General features: G+C 37.7%; 1 protein-coding gene across 1 annotated transcript; it reads left to right on the top strand.

The window, feature by feature from the left end:
- The first annotated feature begins 2,361 nt into the window (after positions 1–2,361).
- Positions 2,362–16,254, top strand: DECR1 (2,4-dienoyl-CoA reductase 1). Its single transcript, XM_055799732.1, has 10 exons — positions 2,362–2,519; positions 5,163–5,365; positions 6,291–6,348; positions 6,493–6,579; positions 8,679–8,826; positions 11,944–12,043; positions 13,247–13,319; positions 15,440–15,586; positions 15,902–15,964; positions 16,062–16,254. Exons 1-10 carry the CDS (start codon positions 2,445–2,447, stop codon positions 16,119–16,121), a joined length of 1,014 nt encoding a protein of 337 aa, XP_055655707.1. The 5' UTR covers positions 2,362–2,444; the 3' UTR covers positions 16,122–16,254.
- The last annotated feature ends 6,474 nt before the right edge of the window (positions 16,255–22,728 follow it).

The following is a 22,728-nucleotide window of genomic DNA, read 5'->3' as shown; positions in this document are numbered from 1 at the left end:
TTGGCCAAACCTATGAAAGTGTACATTATGGCTGTCAGCTCTTAAATTGCCTTGTAGGTTTTTCCATAAGAGATTATTGAGACTATTATCTTTAAAGAATACTAGTGCTAGTTAGACTCTTTCAGATTATGCTTTTCTAGGTGTTACGGTTGTTAATTACTTTACCTCCTGCAAATGTTAGAATTACAGTCTTATAATTTCTTATGTTACCTGAGAAGATTTTTCTAAAACCAGGTATTTTCTGCACTTTAAACCCCTTGACACACTTTAAACCAGAGATCAGATGCTTTTAACGTTTCAGTTAAGCCATTCTTAAACTCTTCCTAAACTTGTAAATAAACATCATGCAAACTAAAGTAGGATTTTATGAAGTGGAGTGATAGCTTATTAAGGCAATTTACTTTCCTTGTAAAATGCAGGTAGCCTGCCTTAAATTATATGTTTAGGTGATGAGACATGAAAGTGTCACTGCAGTTTCCTGGCTGCTTCCTAGTCTTGTAAACCACTTTCTTCTTATTATTCAAATATTCTTACTATTATTCAAACAAAAACAGGTCTGGTATAGGGATTGCACCTCATCAGTGAAAGCTGCTGAATAACATTTTCTGAAATTTAGTTTGGTCATATGTTCTTGTTCACTTTTACCGTGACAATACAACAATTCTTTCAGAGATAGCTGGCACATTTGTATCTTCCAATGTGTAAAAGGTTTGCTTTTGTTGTTTGTTTCCTCTTCCTTGCTAGTTTCTTTCCAGTGAAGCTTTCTAAATGCTGTAGTATTTCTAACTTTAAAACATCTCTTGAACTATATTCACTCCTTTCTCTAACTTGTTGTTTTGTTCAGTGATTACATATCTCTTGAGAATCAGTGTGTTTTGAATTAACTGATTTTATTGAAATGTTACTATTTAAACCTTACAGTGACTCTTTAACACCTACCAGATATTTGTCACACAGCTTTAATGGTATTGTGGTAACTGCTTAGTGGTGTGGCACTGTTGCCTCAGTGGCTGCCAGGTGGTATGCAGGACTAATAATGATATTACATACTCTAGAATTTACTGTACCAACAGAGCATCGACTATTTTTTTTTCTCTAGATGTTGAACATTGAGCTGTTTGACCATTTTTATACAGGGAGCTGATGACTAAGGTGTAGGATTTGAATTCTGATGCCTCTGAACTCCCATAGCAGGGTGTGTTGTTTGTCCTGAATTCTTACTTCAAAAGTTGGTAGCATAGACCCACTCATGGGTTTGTTGTCTTTCACGCCAAGTTGTGTAACAGTGTAGATTTGTTGGCGTGGTCTCTTCTCCTCAAAACCTGCAGCTTTACCGAATTCATAGCTTCCTACAGCTCCTGTGCTAGGCCAGATACAACTCTGCAGGACTCTCTGCCTTGTTACCCAGACTGTGCAAAAGGGTGGATAGTCAGTCTATCGTTACCTTTCCCATTGGCCAGTCTATGTACTCAACAGGGATAAATCAAATGCCTTGTTATCTCAACATAATCCCCTGTAGATTGGTGACTTCATTTGACATGATCTATGGCCGTGCTGTTGTTGGACAACATTTTGCCTATGTTTCCTATTTCATGGCTTGGCAGTGCTAGGTTAATGGTTGGTATTGATGATCTTAAAGGTCTTTTCCACCCTAAATGATTCTATGATTTAAAGTTCACAGACTGCTCAGGCCTTTTCTGAACTCCGTTGACAGTGCTGCATTTGAAAAGAGGAATCATGTTTTTTCTGGTAAACCTTGTTTCACAGCAGATGAAAGGTGGAGACATGTGGTGGCACCAGCCTGGAGCCTCTGGAACAAACTCATCACAATCTCACTCCAAATCAGGCCATGTGTTACCCATTCTACGTGAAATCCTGATCAGTAGCCTGCTGTGCCACCGCTTTTCTCATACTTCTGGAACAAACCCCTTTCCCCGAAGAACACGTGCCAAGAACTGCCAAGACCCCCTGAGAGAGAGAAGCCATGTTGAGGGGACAGGAGGCACATCAACTCCTGGTTTTAGATCGCACAAGGAAAAAAAAAAAAAAAAAAAGTAATTCAGTGTCCTTCACGCAGCACTGAATAAACCATTTGCAATTTAAAAAGCCCAACACCGTGAAGCTTATAAACAGAACCGAGCACACCCCATCCCTCGCAGCTGCCACTGGAGCCCCCGGGGCGGCGGCAGCGGCCGGGCGAGGCGCCCCCAGGGCGGGCGCGGGACCCCCTTTCTGGTGCTGCAGCCGCGGCCTCGCTGCTTTCCCGAGCTCGGTGGCTCAGGCCGGCGCGGCTGCGGCGCACCGGCACCGCCAGCCCGCCCACGCCTGCCCGGGGCCCGCGGGTGGCCCGGCGGCCGGACCGACAGCCGCCGCGGCGCCGGCGCTGGCCACGGAGCAGGCGCACAGCCCGGCCCCCGCCGCTCCCGGCCCCTGGGCAGCGAAAGATGGCGGCGGCGGTCCGGCTGGGGCGGCGCGGCGTCCGTGGGGGTGCCGCGGCCTGCTTCTCTGGCATCCGGCGGGTAAGGCGCTGCCTGCTCCGGTGGGGCCGAGGGCTGTGGGCCGCCGCCTCCGGGGAGCTCCGCGATCTCCTGCCCCACTGCCCCGCAGGCGCCCTTGTCCCGTCAGAGGGCACGGCGGGTCTCTGCGAGCGGTGCTGCCCGCCGGGCCGGGGCCGCCCGGCCGCCTCACGGCCCCCGCCGCCGCCGCGGGGAGAGCCCTCTCGTCGAAGCGGTGTCGAGGGGTGGCCCTGCCTGGAGGGGAGCCTCGGCTGTTTGGGTTCGGGGGAACAGCCAAGAAACCCCCCGAGGGCGGGGACGACCCCCGGTTCTCCTCAGCTCCCGTCGCAGCCCGCGCCAGCCCTGTCGGCCGCGGAGCCCTGGCTAGAGGGGCGGCCTGTGCGCCGCGGGGCAGCTCCCGCCTCTCCCTTTTCCGTGCGGGCTGTGGAGGTGTTGGTCTCCGCAGCGAAGTTACGCAGTGCGGTGTAGGTAAAGTGGTTTGAATGTTACCGTCCGAACGGTGCCGTGCCTGACTCGTGTGGGTGTTGCTGGAAGCCGTATCCAGCGATTTCTGCCCAGGCACAGGCCTTCTGCCCGGCGGTGGCTTGTCAGCTTCAGAGGGCCGCCTGCAGTAATTTCGTGATTCACTTGGACCCCCTGGGTGAGGGTGGTTTTTTTGGTTTGTTCGTGGGTTTTGTTTGTTTTGAAGCTGTTTCCTGGCTTCTTTATGTCTGTGTTTACACCTGAAGTTTCATTTAAAACCCTGACCTTAGAAAGTGAAATAATTAAACTGAGTAAATCCTGTCATGGAAGCCCCTTGTGCAAGCTACTTATGAGGCAATAGCAGTCTCATGAACAGATTTCTGAATTATGCCAACTTTACTGGCTGCTTGATATGTGACAGTACTTCATTAGTCTTGGTGCAGATTTGTTGTCCGCCCCTGCAGTGGCCTGCTCCCTCATCTTTCTCCCCCGAGCAGGAGAAAAGCTACTTGCACAGTTTCTGTAGCAGTGACCAAGATGAGTGGGCTATGTTTGCAAGTAACAGGTCAGGGAGACACAGTACTGTGTGTGGGTTACCTCCAGTTACGTCCTTGAGACTGGAGGAAGAGGGAGTTCAAATGCCATCTTGATTTGCAGTGTCTGCCATGAGCTGAGGTTCTCTGGAGGGAGCCCTTCTCTCTCCCTGCATTACCCGAAGAGATGTGTTGAGTAGGAACTACTAAGAAAGGCTCAGAAAAGAATATTCGCACCCTCCTTTCCTGGAGCTTTAATAGTATTCTGTGGAGGAAAAAAAAGGTACTCTGTGAAAATATGCAGATTTTTATTTTCATTGGGGGAAAAAAAATAATCAACAGTATTTCACAGACATTTGGTGGCAGATCTGATGTGTAGAATTCTGTTATTTCAGAAAAATCTTGTGAGTCTTTAGATTTTCCATTTGAGCTGCTTGTGTTTCTTAGAATCACCTTTGGTTTATTTTCCTCATTGTGAGAAACTGTAGCTGAAGAGTCCGAGTTCCAGGAAGAATCCCTAAAGTACATTTGCAGCATTGCTTTACTTTCGTGATAATTCTAGCTTTAGTTTCAGCTTTACTTTTATTTTCTTCTACATAGCACCTACCACTCTTCTTCACTCTTTAGTTTTTCTTTCATCATTTCTTTGGAACATGAGCTCTGTTAAATTGGCAGCGTAATTCCATCGTTATTCTTTCTGTTTTCACCTGTGTTACTCATATGCAAATATATTATCACACAGAAGGATTCACATGCACACTTTCTCAGACCAATTTTAAGCTCTGTGAAACCCTCACTCCAGTGCATTGTAGCTGTGGCATGTTCAGATTATTTATTCAGCTACCACTAAAAATGTTATGTCTTAATTTTAGTGTTGAAAATGTTAGTAAATGTAAAAAGATTACAACGTATTGTTCTTATTATTTTAAAATAACTTCTCTTCTTCACGTCAACCTGTTGAACAATTGCATGTTTTTATTAACACCACCATACAAGATTAACCATTCATTGTTCTTCCCTAAAATTATACCAGACTTTTTATATTCAGCTAAATACATTAAAGGTTCAAGTACAAATGAGTATTAGAGAAAATAAATATAACTCATACTATCCTAAGTTTTTGTACATCAAATACAGAACGTCTAGTTTTGTCATACTTAGAAGTATTTACAGCTTCAGGTTAAGGTAACACTTACATTCTAAATAATTTGGAAATTTCAGAATTGTTACTGTGATGCTGCTCTCCCAGAGCATTTACTTCAGTATTTAGTTGAGGGCTTGAGTTAGTTCAGTGTTTCAGGATGCCAGAAATATCCTCTTGGCTATTTTTGCTGTGACTTTCTTGGTGACATTACAAATTCGTCATTGCATTAATGGAATGTTTTCTTATTAAAGTGAATCACTAGATGTAGTACTGAAGTGCCCTTGTCTAGTTGGAATGGGAAGTCGAATAGCTCAGATGCTTTACTAGTCTAGTATTAGCTTTTATATGAAGATCCATATGTATAATACAATCTAATAATTCTTGCACTCAGTTTATAGTAAGGCAGTTATGGTTGTTATGTCCACTGTCGTAAGTAAATGTCATCTTGCATAACAGTCCTGTATACAGAAATGAGAAAAAACTAACCTTCCTCTTATTTTCTTTCAGTTTTTCAGCCGTGGGCCAAATGTGCTGCTTCAAGACAGCAATGCACCGCAAGCTGCATTCTTTTCACCTCTTCAAAAAGCAATGTTGCCACCGAATACCTTTCAAGGGAAAGTGGCCTTTATAACTGGTGGAGGTACTGGGATTGGCAAAGGGATGACAACAACTTTGTCCAGTTTAGGTGCCGTGTGTGTTATAGCAAGCCGGTAAATATTAATGAACATGTTTTAGAATTTTCATACTGAGTGCTGAAAAGCTCTATTTTCTTTTTCATAATAAATCTTAATTTCTTCTTCATGAACTGGATAAATTTATTCTATTTACTCTGTCTCAGTACGCTTTTAAATTATAATGTCATATTGTAAATACCAGAAACTTGCAGATCCATCTACGTATGTCTAATGGTGTAACCAGTGGTACAAAAAAATAAACTAAACACACTTCCATGAAATGTGACAGCAAAATAAACAGCCCAGAATATTATGCATAAATTCAGCTAAAGCCTGAAAGAGAACAAAAATCTGAAATGGCCATTATTGATAATTTTGCATGTATTATTACAGGTGTTCTTGATACAGATTTGCATTGCAATAAAAAATGAAAGCCATTCCTTTTAATTCTTACAACTTTAAAAACAGCCTTGATTTTTCCCTTAATGAAGATGATCTTTCTACAGTTGTTTTAAATAGCACTGCATTAAAGACTGGAAAACTAATCTCATTTTTAATCAAATTAAACATGTGTCATGACATTCATCCAAACAGTGGTTTAGTTATTTAGTTTGAAATCTCAATATGCATGTCTCTTCTAAAATACCAGTACAGTAGTAGCAAAACCTGTTTGTTATGATTATGTACTCAGAATGAAAATATTTTTCCTAGCTTATCACATTTGATCAGCTTGTGTCTTTTACTGTAATAAATCAGAAATTACTTAGATTTAAAGTTTTTTCTCAGAAAGTTAGTGGCTAAGCATAGGGTTTTTTTGTCTTAAAGCTCAGTCAACAACATGTATGTGTGCATGCACCTATTCTAAGTTTAGCTCAATTTGCTTAGAAAAAATAATTAGATTTTATTAATCTGAATTGTAGTTGTATTTAATTGAAATTTAGTGATGTATACTTACTTCTAGGAAGCTCGATGTTTTGAAAGGAACAGCAGAAGAAATTTCTTCTAAAACAGGCAATAAGGTAAATTTTTACAGAATTGTGAATGTGTTGTTATACTTTAAATGGTTATAGGAGTTATATGCATGTACATGCTTCTGTGGGATTGCTTAATTTGTAAGGGATACAGTTTTGAAGTCTTATAACTGCCTTTCCATTATTATCTAGGTTCATGCCATCCAGTGTGATGTGAGAGAGCCAGTTTCAGTTAAGAATGCTGTTGCCGAATTAATCCAAGTGGCAGGACATCCTGATGTAAGTGTTCTAGTGAAAGAACTTCAGTTGTCATTACTCAAAATATTCTGCATAGTAGGTATGAAGAAAATTACTATGATAGAAGGTTAAGGGAATCTAGAGACACTAGACAAAAAGTAGACACTAGATTTGAAGATGAAGCTAATTTCACAGACTGGTCACTATTTCTGTGGTTCTTAAAATACTTTGTGGCCAAATAGACAAAACGTTGTTGTCCTTACTCTGAGGACTAACATTTTCTTTGTAAACAGTACAACTATTGTTATGGGGCTCATTAATTAAGTGAACAGACTATTGCCCTTAAATTCACCTTTTCAGGAGGTTTACCTGTGTTAGTACAGAATTACACTTGTTGCTTACTAACAGAATGTCTCACAAATCAGAAATGGAAGTAATCATAAACATCTTCCTTGGTCCTTGCTTAGCTTATTAAAATACACAAAGAAGGTTCCAACTTGAAGACTTAAGTTCTTATAAAATCAAGGGAAAAATATCTTCAGTCAGGCTAAGCATCTGGTTTTTGATAGTTTGACCCAAACCAGAGCTCTTTACATCAGATTTGCTTTGAGAAGGGTGGTGTGGTGGAGTCTGAGCAATGATAGGCACCAAATTCTGATTTGCTTGTTGGAGAAACAACTCGGATTCAGGTAGCTGATGGAAAGTGTGATGAGGATGTTACGGTCAATGTAAAGGAGTCAGTGAGATTTAGAAATGGTTACTGTAGATTTAACACTGTCATATATTGTAGATATTTTACATTCACCAGTAGCTTCCTACAGGCATGGAAGAGAACCTGCCGAGTTCTAAATGTGTTAAGAAGTGGAGAAACTATTTCTCATAGCTGTATGCTATAACAGTGCTATAAAATAAAGCAGCTCACTGTCCTGATTTGTAGACATGATACTCTGGATATTATTTTGACTGTTAGTTACTGCAGTTTTTGGCCAAAGCACATCACAATCTCCAGGTTTTAAGTGTGTCCAGAGAGGGAGGAGACTTCTTCCTGTGTATTGCATTTTTAGTACACCACCAATTTTCTGAATAAATACACCCCATGACCTGGTCTTTACAAGCATTTCCTTTCTCTTTAATTTCACATACTCTGTGTATTTAAGAGTGACTGCACAGTAAGTTGAATATTCGGTTCTTTTTGTCTAGTTTTTCTCTTGGTGACAGACATGACATGTAAGGTTATGAATACTGCAAGCCTGGGTATCCCTGCCACTGTGAGGTGAGATTTCAAAGACAGATCTTAATGGCAGTATCATATTTCTTCTAGCTTTGTTTTGTTCATTCCATCACCAAGATTGTTACTTGCAATTAGAAAGCAATTGTTCTCTTGTCATATGAATTGTTCTGGCAGTCTTACATATCTACATACTACAAAGATTGTATCATTCCGTCCTTATTTCACTAGTTTTATTATTGTCTTCACTGTATTTATTAAGTGATTCAAGTAACCTTCCCAGTGCCTTGAGGTGTTTGGATTTCACTTTTTTTTCCCCTTCAAACTCTAGGAAGGCCTTTAAATTTTATTTGCCATCTGTATGTATAATTTATGGCTTCAACAAAGTGATTTGTTTTATATTAATGCAGTATGTGCTGTGCTCTGTTTTGTTATTGAAAATTCTAATGTCTTAATTTAGCCCAGAAGTTCTTCAGGACAAAGACTTGTTTTGTGTGCAAATCTACATGAATCTAGGTGCCATTCAATAAGTAGTAACTCATTTTATTGCTTCAGCACATTATATTAATATTAAATACACAAGATCCGGCTGCAGAAGTTTTGGTTTAAAAACTGCTTATGTGATGCTTAGTCCTCTTAAAAAAAATAAACAATATCTAACTTGCTAGCTTGAATGGCTAAGCAGATGGTATCGAAAGTATCCTCTGCCTAATTATTGTTTGTAGAAAGGCAACATTGATTTGAAAAAAGTTGTGGGTTTTTTTTTTCTCTCCACCCACCAACCCCACCACCTTGATGGGGATATTTTTACTTTTCTACTTAGAAACACTAAGAAGTTCCTTGTAAATTCTTTGCTTTTCTCTCAGGAAGTTTGTCTTTAGTTAACTTTTAGTTTTTCGGTTTTGTGTTTCAGGTTGTGATAAACAATGCAGCTGGAAACTTTATTTCCCCTTCTGAACGACTTTCTGCTAATGCATGGAAAACAATAACTGATATTGTTCTTAATGGTACTGCTTTTATAACTCTGGAAATCGGAAAGGAGCTCATTAAAGTAAAAAAAGGTATCTTAAACATAAGATAAATGGTAACTAAGCATTTTGATACATTGTTACCTTACCATTATTCTAGCCAGTTTTGAGAGTTTGAAAAGGAACACAATTTTTAACAATCTAAATCTTTTCTAGAAAGAAACTTTTTTCAGTAGAAACCCAGTTCAGTAGAACTGGATAGCAATTACTTCATTGTAGAATGTGCCGTTGAAATTGGACCCAGAGGCCATGAAGTTGAATATAAAAATCTGAATGCAGAGTTTGTACTGGTTGTAAAATGTTTTTAAAATTCAGAAAATTAGGTTTTGTGTAAAACATGCTGTTACTTCATTTGAGTCTTCTATATGTTGGTTTCATTGAGCAACTGAACATGTAGCATTTATATAAGTGAACAGCAAGTCAGGATATCACTTTGAATTTTCCTCCTACACTTAAATAAATAAATACCACAGCTGTGGTATTTGATTAATAGCACTAGAGAATATTACCTTTGAGATAATTTGGAAAAAATTAAAAATTGAAATAGCTACTAGGTTTTATTTTCCTGGGTATAATTCTTAGTTCTAGACTAGGCAGGAGTGTAATCCACTATTTTACCTTTACCTTAAAAATGTGATAGTTTTTTTTTATATACTGTTTAGCTAAAGATTTACTTAACCAGATTCTTGTCTTTAAGGGAAAGATAATGCATGCTATTTTATGTTACAACATAGATTATATGCAAAGAATTATATGCTTTCATTTTATATTATCTTCTAGTTATGAATCGGAAAACATTGAGCTTAATTTTTGATCTGAATGACATCATCTCAAATAGCATTTAAAAGCAGTGAGGTATATTATGTGCCCTCGCTTCTGAATCTTGTTTTCTAGGTACAGCCACTGTGTTGAAATAATCCTTTTGTATTTGCACTGTATTTCTCCTAACTCCTGAATTAGTTCAATTTCTTCAAAATACCTCTCCGAAAAGTACTCAGTGGGGTTATACTATTTAATGATAACCATATAAAGTTAGTGTTGTTTCAGTAAATCTGTAACAGTTTTGGTCAGTTGAAAAGGTATTTCCCACATATTTTTTCATGTGCTGCTAAAATCTAATTTCCACCATTCTAGTGCTAATATTCCCGCATTAAAAACCTATCCCCAACTCTGTCTTACTATATCATTGTAGCAAACTATTGTAATGGTTTTATGGTCTTCCAGGTGCATGCAGTAATATGAAATGCAGCTTTAAAAATGCCTTTGCCTCTGCTGCTGTTGAATGAAAAACTACTTTCCTTGCTTCCACCCTTTAAATTCGGCAAAATCCAGGAGTCATTCGCCTTCAGTTTGTTGACTCTCTTCCTTTCAGTTCTAAGCTTCCAAAACATTTTAATTTCTTTTGCTATTACTTGCATGCCTTCTTTCTAGGGGACTCCGTCTGTAAGTAAGGCTTTATTTAAAGCTTTCTTTGAGACATGTTTTTGCAAGTAGATCAAGTGTACTCATTTGTCCTCTTTATTTTCCACCTTCATTTTCTATTTACTTGCTTGGTGTTTTAAGTTTGAATGCAGACCTTAGTTTCTGGAGTGTTGGAGATGCTACTCAATGCAAATATTTTAGAACAGTCTGTGAGGATGCTGGACATCTAGCAGTTACTAAAGCAGTGGTGTATTTTTTAGGTCTGCAGCGTGACCTACAATAAACCTGATTTGGTAAATAATAACAGTGCTCTGCTTTTAGACTTTTAAGTTTGTACCGGTATTTAAAAAGGGATTTGTAATTGCTAGTGTATTATTTATTTATGCACTAAAGTTTTACAAAATGATAGGAGTTAGATATTGTCCGTTTTATGAATATAGGCTTTAGGAGTAAAAATTGTGTATAAGCCGAAGTGTGCTTTAAACTTCAGAACTATACATTTATCAGTCATTCTTCCTTTCGTGTTTAGTCCACCCAACTCACCTCTATTTAACCTGTGTTTTAAAAATTCTGTGGTTTAATTCTGAAAAATGTGTAATTAACAATCAGCTCTAGAAAACTTCAGTTGTTCTGTGTTTTTTGCCTGTGTTAATTTTCCTTTTCAAAGTTCCTCACTGTAGACTAATTTTTTATAAGTATAGTCCATGGCTTTTGGATATCTGCTGGCATTTCTGTCAGTGCTTGTTTATGGTTCTTTTCAATTTCTTTTGTGTAAGAATACTGTAATTTTTTAACTGAGTCTCTACTTCATCATCACATACATTCTATCAGTAACATATATTGTTCTAGAAATATCCCTTGGGTAGCTATTCTAATTAAATTATTTTTAAGATACAGTAACTAGAACAGTTATTTTAGTTACTGTGGCGTAAGTAGTGAACTATCATCCCTTGTCCTCCATTTCCATTAAGTTCATGCTAGTCATTGATCAGATAATTGGAATTTGCAGGCTTCTGTAAAGGAAAGATTGAATAAACAGTTGCAGTTTCCATGTTTTTGCTAAATCTGTTATGAAATATATAAAAGAAAGTGGTCTTTTTATAATACAGTTTATTGTGATAATAATGGGAAAAAGTAATGCAAGTTTAACTGTCATAAGCTCTACTGCAGAAAAAGCTTCTGAAAATTTCTTAAACTTTTTTCCCTGCATAAACTTTAACTCAAGTCTTAAACTGTGTCATTATAAGATTATGCTAATCCTAATTATTAGTGCTGATATTTTTTTTTTTTTTCAGCCAGGAATTGGTGAAATTAGGGCAGATTACCTGGTTGGTGACTACTAGACTAGGGCAGCTTCTAAAAAGACACTGTAAGACCTTAGACCTTCACTCCAGTTAGACTGAGTTGCACATGTAAATTCATTATCAGTAGAAGTCTGAGGGTTTAGACCTTTGGAGCCTAATTAATAGCTATTTATGCTTACATGAAACAACTCTTAACGTTCCTGCAAAAGAGGGAATTGAAATAAAAGGGCTTAAAAGCAAAGCTTCTAAGACTAGATTTTTAAAATATCTTTTTACAACAGGGAGTGAAATGGCATCCCAAACACTTGAGCTGCAAACTTTATTCTCACTGAGGTTGCGTTTCTCTTAAGTTCAGAGTTTGATCTTCATGCATTTTTTCCTTGTTTGGTGTGGGGTCTCTTTAAAATGTTTTTGCAACTTCCAGGAGCAGCATTCCTGGCTATTACAACAATTTATGCAGAGAGTGGTTCAGGATTTGTGTTGCCAAGCGCCTCTGCCAAAGCTGGTGTAGAAGCAATGAGCAAGTGAGTAATACAGCAAAATGTGTGTTCTGCTTTCCACGTCCCTGAGATAGGGTAATGAGTCTGTAAAAATTGAGGTAGTTGGTATAGTCCTGCTATTCCATTTCATAAGAGAACCTTCCATCCTCCAGTATCCTACCAAGAAATTGTATAGTGACAGGTTCTTACAGAAGGAAGCCTTAACTGCTATTATTATGACAATTTTTATCACAAGGATGAGCTGAGGACAAGTGGAACTACTTCTTTCAGCAATAGCAAGTTCCAAAGTTTAAATTACAGAGAGTTAGTAATCAGATTCTCATACCTTCCACTTTTTTCTCTCTCAGGAAAAGTGCTTATATTTAGGTGGAGTATACTGTTGCTTTGCCTGTCTAGTTTCGTAAAGAAATGATTTCCTGTCACTATTTTAAATTAAGGTCTGCAGTTACACTCAATTCAGAAATGTGGTGTATCCACATTACTCAGCAAAAAACAAAAGGATTTCTAACATTATTAACTATAGGGCAGTCCTTCATAGCAAATAGATCCTCCTCTGCACTTTTGCAGAAGAAATTAAATAGTTTGGCAGCCTTTTAGTAATTAGAATTCTTTATCCAGAAAAAAATGAGGGAATGTGTGATGGTCTTGATTTCTGTTCTACAGAGCTATAACTGAAATGTGTACTTTTAAGAGACTTTGACCAAGCTAATTCATTCACTGCAGTAGGTGATCTATCTGAAGTACTGCTTATGCAGGGAAAACATTGCCATAAAGTAAAATTATTCTACTGGTCCCACTTCAAAATGTAATATCTGTTCTGTGTTATTTCAAAGCATCTAGTGTGAAAGCTATATTGAAAATGTTAGAAATGTGTACTTGTGGAATAGTCTAAATTACCAGAGAAAGATGGTGGCCTAACAGTTGTTTGTCAAGGAGTTTAGGTGCCAAAATCACCTGTGTAATTTGTGAGAGAGAAAGAATTGCTCCATAATACTGCTTTGTTTATGATGCACCTATTAATCCTGTGTACCCTGTGTTTGTGAATGTGATTTTGGTTTTTTTTCCCTCTGAACTGTTTTTGTTAGGAACAAAAAAAAATACAAGTAGAAATGCCTTTTTCAGAAAAAGTCTAGTATTTACATGTTTGATTCAGGGTTTTTTTTGTGTGAATAGCATTATTAAGTACTGCGTTTAAAATACTGATTCATTCTGTTAATGAATTTTTAGGTCTCTTGCGGCTGAGTGGGGTAGATATGGCATGAGATTCAATGTGATTCAACCAGGTCCAATAAAAACAAAGGTACATAGCATGAAGTGAAACACAGCCTTGAATATGCTTTGTAGTACAATCTTAAGATAGTCTAACCTTTTCTGTAACTGTTAAATTCAAGTATGATTTCTTTGGCAGTCAAGACTGTGCTGGAATATTGAACACACTACCTCTCAGTTCTTCGGTAAAATAGAATTTCTTGAACTTCTGAAACCTGCCACTGTCCCTTCTACTACACTAGTATAAATGAAACCTTTTTTTAGTGTTTCAAAGAAATTATTTATCAAAATATTTAATGTTGATTCTTATCAACTGTACATAACTAGCTTGTCAAGTGAAATGAATTCTTACACTTGGTGGAGTAAAAGTGCCTAATTTCTGCCTGAACTCATTTTTAAACAAAACATCAATTCAAAAATTTCAGAATCCCTTTTAGGTGTATGAGAACAGAATCTCACTAGCTTTGTTGAAAATCACAATACTAGGAAGAGAAAACTAAGTCAGCAAGGAAATGTGAAGCTTTGATGTGAGTGAAAAGGAGGACTGGAGGTTTTGAAGGAAATAATCCAGACCAGCGGTAACAGGAAGAAAAAAGACAGCAGAAAAAAGAGGAGAGGGGAGGATCGATTTCACATTGAATCAAAATATTACAATTGTGAGCAGTAACTGCTAATAATGGTATTACTACTACCTGTAAAATGTTTCACAGTTGGTTTTGCTGATGTTTTGGGGGTAGGGGTGCAGAGTTGCTTCTTTTTTTTTTTTTCTTTTCTTTCTTCCTCTTGCAGTATTAGATGCTACACTGGACAGCTCAGTTTTACCTTTTTTGACTTTAAAGAAAGATAAGTGGTGGTGTCAGCAGGGCTGTAAGAATGCTGAAACGACATTACAGGATGAGACCAGAGGTTCTCCAGGTCTTGTATCTGGTGGATTTTTAGGCCAGAGCAGAAAAACATTTAATGACATTTCTTCTTTATGTCGCTAGCCTCTGGCAGTCTATGGTCCAGGGAGTTTGATACAGTTGTTATCTCTTCATATTGTAATCATCTTGGTGGATCTCTTTTCTTCCATTAGTTCGTCCTGTTCCTTTTTGAATCCATATAAACTTTTGGTATCCACTATATCACATGGCAAGATCATTTTAATTTATAGATTCTTATAATTTGTGGCAAGTTAACTGCTTTAAATGTCAGTGTTGCTACCTCCTGTTAATGTTTCTTATTTCAACTAGTAGTGTATATTCCACTTGAGGTATATGTGTTCTTCATAAAGTACTAGTTTTGTCATACTGGTTCCAAGTTAAAATTCCCTTGAAAGCATAAAAAGGCAGACTGGCTTTACTTAAAACAGCATATTGAAAAATCAAGGCTTTCTACATTTCTGTCTTTTAAAAAAAACCTGTTGTAAGTCATGATAGGAAAAAACCCAAGCATAGAAGCACAATACTGTTAAGCTTATAAACTGGCATTTAAAAATATGGCAATAGAAGACTTAAATGGCATGAATACAACTACGATTATATAAATTAATGTGCTTTAACTCGTAACTTAACAGGAATGTTACTAATGCGTTTCTGATTTTGCCTAAGGAGGTTTTTTCTTTGTGGAGGAGCCAGGAAGAACAAAAAAACTCTTCTATTTCCCATGCCATTCTAAGCTATTAAAATACTAAAACATCCAGTGACTTCATTTAGTTCTAGCCATTGCTGCAATATAACTGAACTTTTTTTTTTCTTTTCATTATTACTTACTTTGTCATGTATAATTTATTTCTGTCACTTTCTGGATCCTCTTCTCCTGGCATTCCTCTCCCCTGTCCATGCAGCACATTGCTTATTTCCTCAAGTGTTTATCAAGGGTGTCTGGGAATCAAAGATCATTAACCCCTTTTGTTTTTCGTAGATGATTATCCAAAACATGTTAAATTCCAGCTTATCATCCTCAGTAGATGCATGTCAGCGCAACAGAGATTAATTGTTTTCTGTTTCTTACTTTCTTCTTTTCCCTCATACTGACACAAAGAAGGTGTAGACAGTTTACTCGTAAATGTTAACTTCCGTATTGTTTATGTGGAGTCAAATCTCTGTTGGATTTTAATTTCTGATGTAGTTACAACTTTTTTTTAAAAAAAATGTTTCTCTTAATTCTCAGGGTGCTTTTAGCCGCCTTGACCCGACAGGCTCATTTGAGAAGAAACTTATTGAGAGGATTCCCTGTGGTCGTCTGGGAACTGTAGAAGAAATAGCAAATCTTGCTGCCTATTTCTGCAGTGACTATGCAAGCTGGGTTAATGGAGCAGTGAGTTTTCGTTGATCTTGTTTATACAATTAACCTAAACAGTGGTCTGAGTTTTGATGGTATTTTTTTAAAGCCCTGGTTTCAGAAATGGAAAAAAAAAACCCTGATAATTATTCTTTAAAAGAATTATTAACATTTTAATTGTACTGCATGGCGTAGTCCCTTTAAAAAGAACTTTTAGAAGTGATTGAATTACATTATTTTGAGCATGTTTTTTTCTGATCCAAATTAATACAATTTACTTTCACAATTCATAATAGGAGAAGGCTACAGAAACCCCACTGTTACTAAATATACTGCTTATGCTTTTTCTAGGTTATTAGAATGGATGGTGGAGAATATGTTTCTATGGCAGGAGAATTCAATGATTTGAAGAAGGTATTAAATTCCTTGCGTGCTATTTTCCTTTCAAACAGTTATTTATATGTGTAATTATTATATGGAATTCCAATAAAATGTTCTTTTTTTTTATTAGGTTACCAAAGAGCAGTGGGATATGATGGAAGCAATGATTAGAAAAACAAAAGGCTCTTAAAGTACATAACTATATGGTGGAGATTTTTGGAAATGAACCACTACTTTTTCATGAATACTTAGAAATAACCAATAGAAAAATAGTTTAAAAATCTTTTGTATGGTAATTTCAATAAAGTATTTTGAAATAGTCATATTTTGAATATAGTATGTATATTTATCCCATCTACAGTCTATTCTGTTGCTAATGGTGAGCAACAGTTGTTCACTGAAATGTTATTGTTCTTTAGATTGTCATATATAGCCATGCCATGCTCTACAGTTAGGTGGCCAGGTTTTTAATGCTTCCGAGGATTCTTTTTGTTTTTCTCAGATACATGCAAGTATCTCTTAATATTGTAATTCCAATAGCATTTCAGGACTATAACTGTTAATCTGAGAAAAACTAAGAAATTCAGTCATAATCTTCACACTTCAGTAATGTCCTACACTTGCAAATAACAAAGTTTCAAGTTACCAGTTTGACTACATACACTTGAGATAGGATGTAACTCCTGTGGTTACTTAAAAAATCTTGAAAGACATAACCAACTTGTTCTCGTCTCTTGGTGACATTTTCAGTCTGTTGTTTTATGCTGAACTTTAAAAATGGCATTTAAAGACTAGCAATGCCTTTCTAAGGAGCTTGCTCTTTCTCATGATTAAGTTAATGTTCTTGTAAATTAGAAACTAAAAATGATTTGCTGTTAATGTGTGTGTGACTAGGGGAGTGTCTCTGTAAAAAAAAAAGTTTACTTAAGACTAGTAAAGTATATCAGTAAATCAGAACTGAAAGCGTTGAAACCTCATTGGCTTAGATTTACAGAAATCCTAGGTTTCATTTCCATTCACAAACTAAAGTACTAAAGGAGTTGTAAGGTGGGATTACCTCTGAATCTAGTCAGTTTATCCATCCTAAATGAGCAGATGATTAAAAAACCCAAAAATCCCAAACAAAGAAAAAACAAACAAACAATGTTTATTGCTGTCCCTCTTTTAGTATTAATACATTTTCCAGATTAGGGAGTTGCCAGTTGTGTGTCCTCCCTGCTTCAAACTATGGGATGGAGTTCTTAAAAGAAATTTAACCTGCTTTGCCCTTTGAGGCCTGAAATCCATGTTTTTTTCTTTTTTAATTGTTTAACCTGAGCCCCAGACGATCCACACATACAAGCATGGATATAGCTGTATGTGCTTTGAAATTGATACAGTGGTTTAAGAGTCAGTAATATAGAACCAATTTGAGGATGTCTCCCTTCAAGTGCTGGCAGCAATCTTGTCACTACCCACACTTCAGGCTGTACTTATATATGCCAGCGTCTGACTTTGAAACCATTTGATTGCCTTAATACAAAGGTGTAGTAAGCTAATATATGTTCGGTTGAAAGGGTGGACTATATTAGTGCAGGTTTCCATATGCCAGCTTTCTCCTGAGAGTAATGGTCCTATGGGGAATTGAACAGTATCTGTGCCACTGATAATAAAATAAAGCAAATGTGTTTATCATAGCAGCCTTCAAGGTGTCACTTGAGCATAATCTAAAGCTTTTTTTTTTATAGCATCTTGGGTTTTGGTAGGTCTACTGTCAAGATCAAATTCTGACATATCCATGTCTTTTCCCCAAAAGGTGATTTAATTGAGAAGTTAGGCACCTATATACTGTTCTTTGCTTGTTGTCCTTTGCGTGTGCTTAAATTTTCTGTTTGTATGGCACACAGTTGCGTGTAAGGCTTTGACACTCGGAAAAAAAAATATATTTCAGAAAAAAATCCAAAGGTACGCTTGTGAACTGCAGTATGATCAAGTATTTCTCCGTGGTATTTTGTAGGGTATCCTCTGGAGATGGGCTGTCAGTAAATATAAGTTCCCACTGGTCTCTTGCAGTCGTGGGGGTGTACAACTTTTACTACGGGAAGGTTTGTCATGTGGTTGAATTATTGGACTGAGATTGAAGAGAATCATGTTCAGTCTCCAACATTGTCACAGGCTTTGTGTGACCTCAAGTTATTTCTCTTGTATCTGAACAGCAGGGCAGGTATGCTTTTCAGCATTCCCTCAGGAACTGGTCATCTGAAGCAGGGAGACTGGCACATTTCATCTAGCTCAGGTCCTGTGTGTGGCACAGGTGGGAAAGATCAAGGCAAGAGGCACATTCCCAGTCTTAGGATCAAGTCTATACTTGGCTTTGGAGGCTAGAGAGCACTGCTGGCTGCCACATACTCATCCATCTCTCTTCCCTGCATATAAAATAGTAATAACAATACTTTTTTTTTAATCTCTCATACATTTTTACATAATCCTACATGTTATTTAGTGTATATTTTAGATATTGAAAGCAGAAGCATTTTTTGGTGGGGATAGCGTGAGATGGAAAAGGGAGGGACAAAGGAAAAAAGGGAGATAAGCCTAGCTCAGCTACAATTATTTTTTTTCCAGATATTTCAGCAGTAGGTAGTGTGGTGCTCAGATGTAATATCTACTGACATAGTAAATGCCAGAAATCCATTATGTGGCTTTAAACACTCCGAGCCACTATTCGTTGGCTCAACCACGACTGCTTGTAGATGTCCTTTGTTTAGAAAGTAAGCTTCACAGACCTCAGTTAGAAATGTTTCTTTTCCACAGCAAAAGGCAGTGCGTTCCTATGCAAAAATACTTTCACAGTTTAAAATTAATACTGGTTCTTGACCGAAAATTAAAAATAAGAAGGTCTTTGTCTTTCCTTCATTGCTTTACTCATCAGAGAGATTCAGGCCAACTTTGCATCTAGGAGAAACTCACTTTAATTCATAGTGAATCTTTCAGGGACTGAAGCTGTTTTCTGAACAGTCAGAGTTACTGGAAAATGTAATTTAAGGGGGAGGGGATTGCTTAATTGAATAAAATCAGAATGTTGAAGGGAGGTCTCTTAAAGCCTGTCTTATAGGTAGATACTGGGTATTTATTCAATAACAGAACATTTTTATCACTTGCAGAAACAGGTATTGCTTCCAAAGTATCTTCCTTCTACCGGTTTACTGTCCATGACTGAATGAATTATTAATTTTAAAGTGACAACAAAACATTTTTAAAGCATGCTATTCAGTGATAGAACCAGAAAGCACATTTTAAATTTTAATGAGCATCTATAATAAGAGTAATCTATTTTATCTTACCTATGCCAATAACATTCATTTCAAACTATGCAAGTTAGTTGCTTTTAGATTCTTCTCTCTTGACAAGATGTATACAATGTGTTGATGCAGGTTTTAGAAATGACATGTAATGTTTTGGAGAGATACATATTATTAGCTAGTTTATAAAATATTTCCTAATATGTACACTTAGTTCAGTGAAAAAACTTAACTCTGATGTAGCCATCCACTTTTGCAGAAGAATGGAATAGTCTGGCTTGGATTAATTTTCCTCATTAAAATTATCGTTAGACTTGTTAGGGGCAGGAGAGGAATGTCCCTATGAAGAAGTGAATCTGGAACATCTCAAGTTGTTATTACATGTGTGCTTATCCAAGTACAATTGCATTGCTTGTTACTGAGTTAGCCACACATGACATCTGAACTCGGGAAGAGGACAAGAGAAAGCAGCTTTATAGCGACTGCCTAACCCAGGTGGTGTCTGGCTTGGCAGTTCCAAAGGAACCTGTTCCTAAATGTCCATGAGGATGAGACTGTCCTGAAAGATACGTAAAACACCCCTAAAACCTGAGAGGTACCCAAGCTGTAAGCATGTTGTGCAGCTATGTGTTGTGCACACTTGTTGCAGACTGACATAAAGCATAGTTATCACATCTACTTTATTCCAAACGTAGCAAAAATGGTAGGAGATGCTATCCACATTAAGCACGCTGTCTTACGCTGACACATTTGCCCTGAGATTATTACATTCCTGACCTTGCCTTAGACTGCCAGTGAACCACAATGTACAGGGGAGTGTGAAACAAGTATGGCGTTGCAGCGTAATAATTTTATGGAGAGGAAATTAAAAGGACAAGAAAACATGATGGTATATGTTGGGGATTGTGAAAGGAATCAGTAGTGTTGCAGAGGTAATTTAATTCTCACGGATCACAAGGAAAACTTTCCTTGACTCCAAATACCTTGTTTAAAATACTTTTGCATGACCCATCAGTCAAAGCTGTTACCGTTTCCATGAACTCAACTTCGAGACACTCACAAAGGAAGATTCATTGTCTGTTTTCAACTGAAAAGTACATCTTGTCTGCTTGATTAAATCTTGAATCACCCTTATTTCAGCTGATGATCTACTGTCTTTGAACCTGTCTGTTACAATTTCTTACATTAATTTTGTGCTGTAAAAGTGGTATTGTATTATAGCAGAGGCTTATAAACAAGTTAGGAAAATCATTTGAGGTTGCAAATGAAAGAGATTAGTTGTATTACCTCTGTACTGTGATACCAGAGCTGCTGTCAATCTTTGGTTCTCCTCTTTCTGCGAATTCCCTCCTTTTGAATATTTCAATTCCTGTTGAGAATATTGCTGGTATTTACCAATTCAAGAATCTGCTTTACAAGCAGAAGATGACAGTGAGGGAACTGCGGATTCCTACCTGTTGATACTGGCTTCCAAGTTCGTTGGCACATGACCTGCTCACTTACCTTTACTTCTTTTCGTGTGCTGATAACACATAAGTAAAGACACAGAATTGCAAGGAAATCTTTACCTTTGTGTAACTGCACAGAGCATATCGTCTTGTAACTTCTAAACTGTAACCCCATTGTAACTGAGGTAAACCGCCCAGTCTTTTATGTGATAATATAATGTGCAGTAAAATAAAATGGTCTTTGGGATTTCGGTGCGTTGGCCTGCTTTTAATTGGTCCAGAACAACTTCAGTTGATTTCATAGGGATTTGGAGGTGTTCAGCACTTGAGAAAATCAGGCCACGTATATTTAATGGGTGCCTAAATATGGGTTCTGGGCATCCTCGTAGACACAGCAAGTAGGTGTGGATTTCAGTATGCCTCCACAACCAGCGATTATAACCATGGTTATGATGAGGGCTTAGTATAAATGCGTAAGATGCCAAATGGAAATTAATCGGAAAAAGCAAACATCTAATGAAACAGACTTAATCCTAGTTTAAATGGAGTTTAGCAGCAGCGTGTGCGTATTTTGTGGGATGACGTTCATTTTACATAAAAGCACTGCTGCTTGTCAGCATCCTGATCTGTATTTGACATCGGCACATGGGATATGCTGTTTAGAAATTCTGTAAGCTTGTGTGGGTAATCTTTTCAAAGATGTGTATCTAAGTTGTAAATAGGGAGGATTAGACCGGTGCTATGATACTGCACATTAACTGCTGGGGATAGAACAATGCAGCAGTAAACAAAGGCCAAATCGCTTGCCTGAAGGCCTGTGTTCGGTTGTAATTAAATCATCAGTGAGAATTGGTATGATATTCTCCGTAATGTGTATCACAGGTGCCAGCTGGGCAGTGTGGGTGGTTTCGGATCGGGTGAGGCCCCTAAGGTGCGCTGCTGTGCTGTGAGGTGGGCACAGCTGGAAGCAGGCACGCACTCTGCCTGAGCTGGTACTCTTAACATTTACATCCATCAGCAAACACTGCATTTAGAATGCCAAAGGTTTTTGAAGGGCCTAATAGTTGCTGTTATTTTTTTTTTTCCTATCAGTCTTAGTAAAAGTTTGCTCTCTTGTGCTTTAAAATTAGTAGAAAACCACCTTCTTTGATTGGAACACTGAGCACTGTGTTAAATTTTAATCTGTACACACTTAAATTAGAATGGGCTAAAATTTTTTACAACGTACTAGTTTATAATTTGTAGGACAGTAGTTTTGAGTATTTATGAGCCTGAGTGCTTATTTGAACGCTTATTTTAATAAAATACATATTTTTAGACAATAAAATGGTTAATGGCTTCAGTAAAGTGGATCCCAGGTAGCTACGTGTCAGTCAGTTTCTCTGTTTAGCAGGAACATGGCATACCTGCACTACCTCATGTCATTAATTTTTGTGCAAAAATTTTAATTTCAATCCTTTTTTTGGACACCAGATGTCTACCAGAAGAAGGAAGCTTGCAGTCTTCCTTACCATCACCTCTCACTATTCCAAGCTTTGTTCTGCCCCAGCTGTGATGGTTTTAAGAGCTGTGCCCAGGAATGTTTCAGAGATTTTAAAACCTGGAGTTTTTACAGCACTTTTGACTTACCCCTATTTTGCTTTGCACTGACATAGTAGACATCTTTGCTAGAATGGGGTTTTTAAATTGCTGTCTCTTAATCCAGGTTTTATTTATGAGAAATAACTGCAGGAAGCACTCTGCCTGTTGGTGACTGAGACCTGCTTTCTGTGTCACGCTCTGCAGCAGAGGCAGGTGGTGGCAGCAGCTGGAGTGGAAGGGCGGTTTCAGAACAGGTCTGTGACAGGTAACTTTACTTATGTTCAGGTTTCTGTGATGACTTTTTGTGAAAAAACACTTTAAACGTTTTTATCTTCCATTGTAATGAGTTGAGCAGCCACATATGTTTACATACAAGTTTTGGGGTTTTTTCTTTACCTTTACACTATTAGAATGTTAAAATAAGGCAAGATCCAGGGTTTCAGGTGCACAGTATGAACAATATCAATCATTTATTGTACTGATAGGC

The sequence above is a fragment of the Falco peregrinus genome, chromosome 3, assembly GCF_023634155.1.
Source record: "Falco peregrinus isolate bFalPer1 chromosome 3, bFalPer1.pri, whole genome shotgun sequence".
Lineage (NCBI taxonomy): Eukaryota > Metazoa > Chordata > Aves > Falconiformes > Falconidae > Falco > Falco peregrinus.
This window is presented reverse-complemented; position numbering and strand designations above follow the sequence as displayed.

Coding starts and splice junctions, on each gene's coding strand:
- DECR1 (XM_055799732.1), top strand. CDS start 2,445: ATGGCGGCGGCGGTCCGGCTGGGGCGGCGCGGCGTCCGTGGGGGTGCC. Junction 5,366..6,290: donor GTGTGTGTTATAGCAAGCCG/GTAAATATTAAT, acceptor ACTTACTTCTAG/GAAGCTCGATGTTTTGAAAG. Junction 6,349..6,492: donor CTTCTAAAACAGGCAATAAG/GTAAATTTTTAC, acceptor ATTATTATCTAG/GTTCATGCCATCCAGTGTGA.